Genomic DNA, 12,275 nt, shown 5'->3' with positions numbered 1-12,275 from the left:
AAACCTCCTTCGAGCCGGATTTGAACCAGCGACCTAAGGATTTCAGCAAGTTGTTTCTACAGTCCTCCGCTCTACCAACTGAGCTATCGAAGGATATGGCACACCACCGTCATTTAAAATATAAAAATTATCCAATTTAATTTTCATACCATTTTTGATACTGCCTTAAATACTTGGTGACCGGTCTCCTGGAGTTTTTTTTTTACTGCACGTTCTTCTCAAAACAAGGTCAAATGTCCCACATGCTGGGAGTTGTGCAAAGTACCGGTGAATTTAATCATTTATTCAGCACAGAAACCACGTGTGTAGGGAAAATATCTGCAACTTGCAACACTGGCTCACTTGAAGGGTTTGCTTCTAGTGTAACTCGGAAGGGGGAAAGCAGACAGAAACTGCACTTGAATATACCGAGGAAACAACTTTAGAGGATTTAACAACAGCTGGATGTTTTAATTTTCACATCACATATCTCATGCACAACATCAAGAATAACATCTCAAGAATAATCTGTCATGAGAAACAACAGCACAGTTCCAACGTTTTACAGGCATAGATGAACAGTTTTTTTTAAATAGGCTTAGTAGACTCAATTTTGTCTCTCGTGTTTTTATGTCAGCTCCTGGATGCATTTTGTTGAGCGATTTACCCCCACAAGACATTCACTTCAGCGTTTACTCACGTGAATAGGAAAATATTTTTTTAAACGAAGATCAGATTTGATATGCATGTATATCATGGTGTCATGAAATGGGGAAAAAATGTCAAAGTAGAGCTTCCAGGTGACAATATACAAAAAAGGCATGATACGAGATGTTCATTTACAAACTTGTAAAACTCACAGCGTCACACACACACAGCTGACTCACAACAAGCAGACATGAGTATGAATGAACAAAGCAAAGAGCAGTTTAAGGCTTGAAACACATAAGCATAAATGAACACACCTGGGCCAGCAGGACAACCGTTTTCGGAGTGCTGTTTTCTTTAGTTTTTTTTTTTAATCATAGTACTGCACTGACATTGAAACACATCAAAGTTGCTGCCATCACATGTTTTTCTTGCTTTAACATAACATGAAACCCACATTATAACAATGCAGACACACCTAACAAAGATATACCGCATATTCTTACTGTGAAGTCAATTCTTCTTTGAGGTAGAAACAGAATGGAATACAGTTTTCATCAAATATGACTTAATGATTAAAACATAAAATGGTGGTTACAGAGAAGAAGAAAAAAACCTAAAAGTGGAGTAGATATTTTGCAAAGTGTTACACAAAGTATGCTGTAGGGAAAAAAATGTCTGATTTCTTACAAGCAAAGCCCCAAAAACATTAGAACTAAATTTTTTTTTTTGTACTGTATATATACTATTTTTAATGATTATAACACTGATCATCTTGTCTGTCTGGGTGCCATTTAAAGTACAGTGACCCTCCACTATTAAATAGCAAAAGTCTGCTAGCAATAGACAACCATCCCCCTGAATAAAAAGGTTATAATTACATGTTGATGCCACAAGATGGCGGAAACTTACGTCTAAAATTTAATGAAACTCCTCAACTCACTCCTGCATACTTCCTTGACATTAAGATACCACAAGATGGCACCTGAGCAAAAACAGCAAATTGGGTGTTTTGCCAGGAATAAGGGTAGGTTAAAAAAAACAAGCTATTAGACAAATCCACAAATGTCAAAACGCAAATACGTGGGTATTCACGGATTTATTTATGACACATTTGTCACGGAGATTTCAAGGCCACATTATAAAAGGTGCGGTTGCATACTTCCCCATAGTTGTAAACCTTGTCAATTTGTTTGATTTAAATGAAACTTTGCTACGAACACCATGTCTGCTGGTTCCAGTCAAACGAGAGGTGATGAGAGCTACACCTGTCTAAGCATTCAGCATTCACGATTTGTCGACAAAGCAGGCCAAAATGTAGATGTCGGCACATGAACATGTTGGACATCAATATTTTATATTGATCAAGTACAATGGCAGTTCCGCGTGCACTATTAACAACACCCCAAACAACTTGCATTGACTCCATGTGTTACTTCATAAAACTCCGTCCAATTTAAGGTTAATATAGTAAATGCTTTCTGTGTGTAAGTGAATACCATTTGAACAAAAACTACAGTCTACCATCAATTTTACGAAAAAGAAGCACCTACTTTCCCCAATAACAAAAGAGCTGGATGAAATTTCCAAGTTAATGTTAGTAGTGTATATCACCGTTCACACAAATGTTTCACCAATATGATCTATTTTAACCCAATGCAGTGGAAATCAGCTATGAAGGGATCTTTTGGACTATCATTGTTTAAAGCAGCTTTAAGACGGTGGAGCATTACTCAGAAAATTCTAAACGGATTTCATCAGTTCACAGTTGTTAAATTTGAACTGCTTGTATAACGCATACATCTTTATGGCAATGTTTATTTATATGGATGACTTTTATTGTACTTAAAACACAATATTTTATGTAACTGCATCTCAGTATGCAAAGGAATTCAAGATCATCAAAATGTGATGTACACTGATATGGTTGAATAAGTTAGTGCGGCTGACCACGAGAACCTTGACTACGGTTAGCGCTAGGTCTCTCGTTCTGTATTTACAATGATTTACAGACACAACAGATTTTGAATCTCATGCGTCATTTTCTTTAGGAAGCGAAATGAGCAGAAGTAGACACAGTATGAACATTGACTATTTACCAATAGGTCTATTCCACTTTCTGGGATGGGGTAGTCAACTAGAATCTTATATACACTGATTTTTCTTTCTAGGGGTGATCATTTACAATATTATAAAACAAGTCCAAGTCAATATAGTTGTACTTTTTATGAATAAGACTTTTATCATGCAGCTAATGTAAACCTTGGGCATCTGTTCAACATAGAGCATTTGAATGGATTGACAGGAAGAGTTAGGCAAAGAGCTCCTTCCCTGTAAGTGCCAGTAGGATGACGAGCGAAAGAGAGGCAGAAGGGGGAAGTTGAGGTTCGTGGGATGACTACCAGTCTGCATTACCCCAGGTTTCCTCAGCAGGTTTCGTGGGACTCCTTTTGGCCTTAGCATCTGCATTTTCCCAGTTGTTGTCCCAGGCCTCCCAGCTCTCCTCTGTGCTGTGTTTGTTGTTGGATGGAACATCAGAGCCCCAATTGTCCCAACTGTCAGAGCTCTTCTTTGCAGAATTATCTGCAATGGTCCAGCTGTCACTGCTTGGGGATTTCTTGGCCTTTAGGGAGCTGTTGCTACCAAATGATTCCCAGAAGTCCTTTGAAGCAGGCTGGCTGGAACTGCCCTGATATCCCTCGGTAGCATCCATGTTCTGGTAGCTATCTCCAGCAGCCCTAAACACAAGGATACAATTCACAATAAAGGGTGTGGAAAAAGTCTGGTACTGAAGGATTTATTTTGGTATGTGGTATTTTTCACAATTTTCTGTATTTTTACCCATCTTCTGGTTTTGCCGAGAAGAGATTGGTCAATTTGGCACCAGCTCCCTGCACCTAAAGTAAGTAGAGACTATACTTAAAGTGGAAGTCAATCCCCCAAAATTCTTTGCAATATGTTATATGCAACTCCACTAGTCTGAAAATATTGCGTTTGTGGAATATTGAGTTAAGCAGTAAAATGCATCCAATTTTGTCCATCTCAAGAGGATAGCCATTTTGTCACTTCTATCGACTGAAAATGACATCACAGTTGCTCGTGGAACGACCAATCACGGCTCACCTGATTTCTAAAACTGAGCCATGATTGGTCGTTATCTTAGCCCTGTGCAACTGTGATGTCATTTTCAGTTGACAGCAAGTGGCAAAATGGCCGACCCTAAGATGGACAAAATGGGTGGATTTTACTGCCTAAAACTCATATTCCACAAACACAATATTAATCAGAATGCCATGTTTCGACTAGCGGGCCTGCATACAACATTTTCTTGAAAAAAATGTTTGGGTTGACTTCCCCTTCAAAAAAATACATGTATATAATTCAGTTACACATAACATAGTTATCTTGTGTATTCAGTCACAACTAATGTCATATCGTATTCATTCCACATTTACTATTGCTTGAACATAGAGTAACGCTGCAGTTACAGTCTTGAGAGAAAAAGAGGCAGTAAAATAAAAAAAATAAAAAAAGTACAGTAAGTAAAATAAAAAATGTTGTGCACATAAGTACTCACCACCGGTGTAAAAATGGCAGCAAGAAAAACAGCAGTACAGAATTAATATACACATACATACATGTTTCAACAAAACCAGTCTCTTTTGAGGGTGGAAACAAGGAGGGGTACCCCCGAGATCTTTGCACATTTATTGTATTATAGCGGGATTTTTTTTTTTCATTCATTTTCTTCATTACTGTTGTTGCGCTGCTTCACACTCACAAGACTGGTTTTGTCCCTTCAATGTGGCAGAGCTCTGCCATCCATCCTACCTTGTTTGCCAACTCAGTGATGCCGACTGTCATTTCATCTAGCAATTTGCCATCTTTCACCTGGATGAGCCAAATTGTAATGATTTAAACAAATCGTATAGATACTCTTTTAGTACAGTCACAGTGGGTTAAAAAAAATATATCTACATAAAGCTGTGGTCATTGCAGGATTCTGTGATGTTAAACAAATAACAAATCTAAAAATATTTTGGAATTACTTGGGGGGGGCAAAAAACTTCAAATCTATTTCATAGGACTACACATTTTCTCACATGCACTTATACTTCAAAGTGCTATAACAAAATGTAGCCAGGGTTGGATGTTTTACTTTGTGAGACAAGGCTTCCATCTTTCGCACCCTGTCCCATAACCCAGATACGTGAAGACGAGATTTTTATCACGTGCACTTAACAGCCAGTTCTTGACAGAAATTCCTGCACCTCCTTCAGTGTTGTTGTCGGATTCTTGGCAGACAACCTAACCAGTTTTCTTCAAGTCTTTATCTCTCTATTCTTTTTTCTATATATTTTTAACTGAGCTGTACAGGTCATAGGTCACATTAACGGTGCAAACTTTAAATGATTTATCGTCATTTTTATTACATCACAAATCCCTGGCAGTTGAACGGGAGTATGTAGATTTTTTTTTTTTTAATCCACTGTGTATTTGCAACAGCAGGTAGTAAGAAATCATTTTGGTTGAGTCCACTTATTATTACAACTGCCTCAACAAAGTTAGTTAATTGGAAAGAAATGTGGCTACAAGCATTCTGTATGAGGAAAAAGACAGAAGTGCATGCTGCAGGTGCCTGAAGATATGCCAACTGTACATTACAAGGCAAAAGACAGATGCATATCAGGCTTGTCCAGTCACAGATTTTTAAGTTAAGCGAGTTAAGATTTTGCAAATGAAAAAGGCCAACTAATTCTGACTTCCTACAATTGTAAATAAATTCTAACAACTCATGATTTGGTACAACAGGTGTCAAGAATGATGGTCTAGAACCAGAAAGGGTTTAGAAAATGATCAAGCATTACAATTTTGCAAAAATAACTTCAATATCATCTCCCACTAAAACAGTTGGAAGGTTAACCATTACTATTTCACTGCTTTTGTCTTATAATGTGCGGTCACATGAAGCTGATAAGCAAGCACTAAAGAAAATAGCACATTCACATCTGAAGCTGTTTTCTTTTTAAGAGCTGCAACCCACCACCAATTGAACAACTTCAAACATCAATGTTACCTTTTCTTGGGTAGGTTTGATAACACTCTCATTTATTGTGTGTCCTAACTCTGTGGCCTAGTTGGAAGTCAGAGGGAGGGGGGAAAAAAAATCACTTCAATTAAACAGTTTCATATTGACAGCTTGGCATGAAGTAACTGATGACGCAGAAGTAACTCGTCGGTGTAATGGCTCAAAGACAGCTGTAGTGAACATTGAAGGCATAGATTTAGGATTCCCTTTAACAGAACGATTTTGAAAATATAATTAAGGGCATATTAAAATTATATTCTTGTGTGTGCCATTACACCCAAAAAGCACACAAAAAATTAAAAACTGCCATGCATAAATGGATAACCCATTGCAATGGAAGTCTGCAGTATAAAGTAGTCGTGGTTGAATTTTTTTTCTTTTCCCATCTGTTCATATACTGACTAGAGAAGACTAACAATGTATTCTTTAAGTTATCAATAAACTCATAGTACACATTTTATGATGCAGGAGCCAACAACCCACAGGTGACAGCCACCATTTGTGAAATGTCTCTTTGCTAGCAAAAAAAAACACAAAAAAATGTAAATCTGCAAGCAAATGAATCCCTACATAAAATGACACTAAACCAATACACACAAGGCAGGAAAACATCTCATGCAGTCATTTTCTTTTTTTCAAGAAAATTAAAATGACACCACATTATTACAACCATGATGCAGGAAAAATGTCATGCGCTCATTTCTTGCTTTACCGGTTCTGGGGGCGCCTTATAGCCCCTTAACTACGTCCAGAGAAGGCAAAGAGATATTAAAGTAACAGAGATTAGAGCATCATGCTTTTAAATTTTAAGTGTGTAGCGAGGCAAATTGTATATTTTAAGAAATAAAGATAGCATACAGTCTACGTAAAAACAGTTGACTAATTAATACAAATAATGACGTATATGATCAGGGTGTGTTGTGTACCTGAAAGACATCACCAGTAACCACATCAGTCTTACCTTCAAAGTTGCTTGATTTGCCAGTTTTGTTGTCTGAGTGGAAAACCAGAAAAATTATTAGGTAGGCCTACCTTTCTCCAAAATGTTACCAGTTTATGAAAAAAAAAAAATGGTAAAAATAAATGTTGGTTTGGAAGCTCAGTTTTAATATTTTGGGTTCTTTCTTACATTGTCTTTTGCAATGGAAGCAAACTTGGTGGCCCCAACGGTGAAATTGCTCCAACCCTTCAAAACAAAAAAGACAGCAGAATAAATAAAAATCCATGACAATCAAAGAAAATTAGATTGTTTTGCAATGTGTCTTACAGAGTAAATGGAGGACATCGCATTGTTTATGAAGTCATCCTCCTTCCTCTCTGGGGTCACTGTGTTGCCAAAGCCGACATAGCGATTCTCTTGATTCCCACTGTAGCCACCTCCACTGAAGAAGAGTTTAAACAAAGTAATGAACTTCTTAAAAAAGAAAAATACAACAATCATTGATCAAGTTATTACCTCTGATAAGAGTTGACATCATCACTCAACCAGTCTTCGAATGCTTTATCACCAGATGTGGCAGAGTTCGCTCCAGATCCCCCGGAACTGTGACGCGCATTCACAGCGGTAATGACTTAGTCAACAGTCGGATCACTCATTCATATGCTTCACTTCAGTCTTACCGATGTGAGGATGAAAGGCTGCTTTTGGGTTGAGGTGATGTCCAATTTTTGGCAGATGATGTTTCAATAGACCACTCCTTCCCCTCTGCTTCGGTGGCAACCTGATACATACAATATTCAAGATGAACAAGAGAATGTGGGTTTTATGTTTGATATGATGACATCAAATATTAATCACAGTTAAGACGAAAATGAATTATACCATTGACAAAATTTTAGGTCACGTGTGTGAATGGATGCCTTCGGGTGGGAAATGTCACAAGATATTGACAAAAGACTTTAAGAAGCTGGGAAATATTCACTCATTTACAGCCAGACATTTTCAGACCCTCTTTTACCCTTACATTTGAAAAAAATATAAATAAATTCCTGGGATTGAATAGCTGGACTGTGAAAAGACAAATAAATATGTCCTTGGCAGTGAATGAGTTTTAATAATCCCCATTATCTTTTTATTTTTTTAACATTCCCGAATCATTTTGGGCAAAGTTGCTTTTTCAGTCCAGACCTACAGTATTACATAATAAGTGGCAATGTTCAGCCAATTACAGGGTTCCTTTCAAAGTCTTACCACGTTCCTATGTCATCTCCAGCTCAAACACACTGATTACACAAGCAAAACTAAACATTAACCCAAAATTTGGCCAGAGTCTTTTTGGACTGCAGTCTGCATAGGAAGGGGTATCCGTCACCAGGCCATAGCTTCCTCCACAGCTCACCTTGTCCCGAAAGAGCGCAGCAGCTCGGCTGTTATACTTCTCCTGTAAGGTCCAGTTGGGATTGTAATCATCTTGGAGTTCGAGAAACAAGCGAAATTTGCCATTCCCTCCTGCTTTCATCTTTTCAAGCTCAATATCTTTCCACTTGTCCATAGTGACAGAACGTACAAAACTGCAAACAGAACAGAGATGTTTCACCACAAAGCAAGTAATGCTTCAGAAACCCCCCCCCGAAAAAAATGGGAACAAACTTTTGGTAATCATTCACATTAGATAATGCTGTTATTAACTGTTACATCACATGCGTTACATTCATTTCAGGGTGTGTCAATTCAAGGGTGCAGAATCATCAATTAAATGAGTTCAAAGTTGGAAGCTGTTACCTTCATCTCTCAAAACATATGAAATATTTGTTCTCTACCTGAGATGTACGCCCAAGCCTCTGTGTTTTCCAGAGCATTCCAGACATATCCAGATTCCATAGGTCACACTAACCCACTGAGGGTTAAACGCCCCACACTCAAAGCACAGCTGTGAGGAATAAAACAAGATGCATTATATCAGGAATAGAGTGTTTATTTTAGTAGGGTTACAAATAGGGACCGATACCGATCATGCATGAGTGAGATTGGCCGATACCGATTCCAATCACATGGAATATCTGTATATTTTTCCATTTATTTATGGTGACTGCTATTATGCAATATTATCTGAAAAAAAAAAAAAAAAAACAGCCATATTATTGCCGTAATATTGACAAAAATCTATATATATTTTCAAAAGCATGAAGAAATACACAATATGGCACAATGCAACAATTACTCAGTCTTGTGCATTTGTTAACGAGAAAAAAGTCACTGTCAATCTTTTTGTGAATTATAAAATGATATAGCGGGCCTGTGGCCCACAAGTGACCTACAATGCATCTCCCAGTGGCATAATGCCACTTATAATGCGCTTTGTCCGCCTTGACTTTATTCAATACAGTGAGCCTCGCAAACTCACCATAGTCTCCCAATTGCTTGTTCTTCAAATGTCGGATTAAGTTGGTTGTGTTGAAACTTTTGGCCATTCTCAAAACATTCGATCACCCGCAGCTCATGCTTCACGGCCTACAGCAGTGTTGCGTCCCACCCTCTCTGCTCGCAGCAGAGGTGCGGCTGCGTTAGGGAGCCTTTCTGGTGGCGCATTTCAATTGGAGTCAATGTAGCTTGCGCGGGCGCGGTTGCGTGTGGGGCGGCGCGAGTGATGCTTTTGGACGGAGGGACGTCGTCGCGTATTAAACAAATCTACTTTTTTGCCATTTCGTCTCGCGGCAGCCAATCAGCATTCAATGTCACACACAGCCAAACTGCGTATTGTTCGCTCGGCCGTTTTTTATTTATTTATTTTTTTTTTTTTTACAGTTTTTAGAGTGGCTTTGTCTGGCTATTTGTGACACACAGCAGTGTACGGGGTACCTTTGAGCTCTGGCTCTGTTTGGCGGTGTGTGAGACGTAGTCACGTAGTATGCCCGATGCTGATTGGCTGCCACGAGGCGCAATGGCAAAAAGTTGACTTGTTTGATACGCGACGAATGGAGCGAGTGGACACATTTTCGGTGCTTCACTCTGTCCCACAGCTGCAAACGCATCATTCACACCGCACCGCCACGTATGCAACCGCGCCCGCCCGCGCGAGCTACATTGACTCCAATTGAAATGCGCCTCCAGAAAGGCTCCCTAACGCAGCTGCGAGCAGAGGGGGAGGGACAGCGAGGGAACACGGCTGTAGGCTGCGAAGCATGAGCTGCGGGTGATCGGATGTTTTGATCGGCAATAAAAGGCTTTGGTCGAATATTCTGACCACGTAATTTTTCATGAAAATCGGCCGATTATGATCGGTGCCCGATCGATCGGAGCATCCCTAGTTACAAAGGATGCTTTTAGAATGTCCAGACCTTATTTACTTTAATCTTCCCCCTGTATTAACTGGTTTTGTCGCCTGAGGAAAGAAGGACCTTTTTTTTTCTCCTCTATTTTGAAATGGTGACAAACTGAAGGAAATTAGAAAACTCCCAAATAAAAAGCAAAACCAATTTATATGGCACAGGCTTCCTCCTATTTAATTATGTGAAACAACCTTTGCTAAAATTGCTAAAAAAAAAATAAAAAAATAATTGAATTGGGCCAATACTCAATTGTGGTACCAGAAGATCATTTTCCATTGCCCAGTTGTACTAAATTGATGTAGCTGCTAGTGCTGTGAGAAACTACCAGGTAGTGATAGATACAGTTGATTTAAAGATAGTTTTTTTGTAACATTTATTCTCCTGTCCTTCTGAAATTGATTTGTCAATGAAAACACCACTGAAGGAATTATGACATGATAGATATAGCATCTAAACACTGCATTTCACAGCAGATTCCGGAATGGTTATTACTTCAACACACTGTTATGTCATTCTATTGTTTGTGCAGGCTCAGGGTCATCCAAAATATTATCACTTCTGCCGTAATATCAGATCTGTATCAGACAATTCCAATCGGGTATTTATATAATATCGGCAAGGGATTTTACAGCAGCAATATCTCACTGCATGCCATGTGCACACGAGCAACCCCTTTTTGAGCACCAGCCGCTGTGTGGCTCCAGCATCACAACCCGACCTTCCGGCAACGAGCCAATGCTAACCAATGATAAAGTGCCTCTGATTAACACCAAATAAAGTTCAGTTGTTTGGCTGTTTTTCGTGTTGCTGTTTTTTTTTTTTTTTTTTTGCTTTCTAGCAAAGGTCTTAATGTTTTGTGCTTACACTGACTGCTATGTCGAACTGTTCATAATTCCCTCCACCTGGTCTAAGGCACCAGTTCCAGCTAAAGGGGGAAAAAATATGGTGTTCTTTTGGCGATGAACCAAATGCAGCTTTTGGAATTACCACCAAAAGGTTTCAAAATCTCCCAAAGAATTGTGGGAAATATATGTAGCACAAAATGTTCAGGCTTCAACTAGAAAGCATGTAAATGTCAGGAAAAGCCTACTACAACGGTTTAACTTTACTTGGGGTTCATCAGAGGCACTTTGAGTGGTGGCAGGTGTGTGCTGACTCCCATTTAACATTAGATTCAATGTGACTGGATAATTCTAAACAGCCGCACCACAGTTATAAGACCACCTTATTTCAGTTAATTTTTACGTTCTCTCTCAGAAATATATTTTTTATTCTTTTATTATTGTTTTTTTAACTTACTTGCGCTCTACCAGTTACAGGTCTAGATCTCTATCTCTCTATAGATAGATAGATAGATAGATAGATAGATAGATGAACAGGACCGGCACAAATATAGCAACTATAGCTAGCCTCAGCCCCATGTAAATATTAAACAACAGTGGGTTTCTCTGTGGACTTACATTATTTTCATCATGTGTTCTGACTTCCTTCAAAACTCTTCTTGTTCTCGGACTGGCCATGATGATTCACTGAAAACAAATTGAACAAAAAAATGTTTCATGAAAGTGTTAATGTTGTATCCAACGGTGAAAATAAACTAAAAATGTTAACTGTTTGCTAGTACAATCATTTTCTCAAGGCCATAAAATCTTGCAACGAAGTGTGCTCGAGGATATTCTTTATCATGACAGTGTTAGGCTATGAAGTGACTTCTAATAATTGACATTGTATTTATGTCTTTAATTAGATTTATTGCATAAGCATACATCAGAGAATTGTTAGGACAGAACAGAAAAAGGTAGTCACTCACGAATGAGCAAGGGATAGGCCGATTTAAAACAACGCTATCAAAATGTACCGTACAGCGTGTCGGTTCTCAATGTTTAAGTAAATGTCACTTGTCTTGAGGTGTTGCTCAATAAATGGATTGTCAATACTCTTTCTGATTTAGATGACTAACACCGATCAGGCTATGTTAGCCGGCGGGCTATCAAGTGAACTAACTCTTACCTGTTTGCTTGGCGAGCAACAAAAAAACACCGTTGTCAGAAGATGCTGTAAAAATACACCACAAACGTTCTACTTCAGTCACAGCCGTAAAGCAAGGACGAAGAGGCGACTTTAGAGCGCCGTCAGGCCGACAAAAATAGAGAAAATGGACTGCTACTGTGTCAAACACCGGCAGCCATGTTCCTGTTTGCATACGTGGGCACTGCAATGCATTGTGGGATTTTCTTTTTTCTGCTGCTACGAAACACTGCAAAAGAACAGTAATACATACAGTAAATAA

General features: G+C 38.7%; 1 protein-coding gene and 1 non-coding gene across 8 annotated transcripts; both read right to left on the bottom strand.

The window, feature by feature from the left end:
* Nucleotides 1–5: 5 nt before the first annotated feature.
* Nucleotides 6–93, bottom strand: trnay-gua (transfer RNA tyrosine (anticodon GUA)). Its single transcript is given in 2 exon segments — nt 6–41; nt 57–93. It is a non-coding gene; the product is annotated as a tRNA-Tyr (tRNA).
* A 336-nt stretch (nt 94–429) lies between these two features.
* Nucleotides 430–12,215, bottom strand: arfgap1 (ADP-ribosylation factor GTPase activating protein 1). 7 transcript variants are annotated; one of them, XM_086040775.1, is made up of 14 exons: nt 11,996–12,215; nt 11,446–11,514; nt 8,477–8,586; nt 8,056–8,227; nt 7,337–7,437; nt 7,173–7,259; nt 6,984–7,098; nt 6,846–6,902; nt 6,678–6,710; nt 6,429–6,458; nt 5,705–5,761; nt 4,459–4,518; nt 3,469–3,524; nt 430–3,365 (listed from the first exon to the last, which is right to left on the bottom strand). In XM_086040775.1, the coding sequence occupies exons 2-14, from the start codon at nt 11,503–11,505 to the stop codon at nt 3,026–3,028; spliced, it is 1,278 nt and encodes a 425-aa protein (XP_085896901.1). In that variant the 5' UTR covers nt 11,506–11,514; nt 11,996–12,215; the 3' UTR covers nt 430–3,025. The 7 variants fall into 7 exon arrangements, with proteins under 7 accessions (XP_085896901.1, XP_085896894.1, XP_085896898.1 ...); XM_086040768.1 differs by lacking the exon at nt 6,429–6,458; XM_086040772.1 differs by lacking the exons at nt 4,459–4,518; nt 5,705–5,761 and having other exon boundaries at nt 3,469–3,518.
* Between the last annotated feature and the right edge of the window lie 60 nt (nt 12,216–12,275).

Source organism: Filicampus tigris, chromosome 9 (assembly GCF_054856515.1).
Source record: "Filicampus tigris isolate MCC_2025a chromosome 9, RoL_Ftig_1.0, whole genome shotgun sequence".
Taxonomy (NCBI): Eukaryota; Metazoa; Chordata; class Actinopteri; order Syngnathiformes; family Syngnathidae; genus Filicampus; species Filicampus tigris.
Note: the sequence above shows the minus strand (reverse complement) of the source record. Positions and strands in the feature narration are given on the sequence as shown.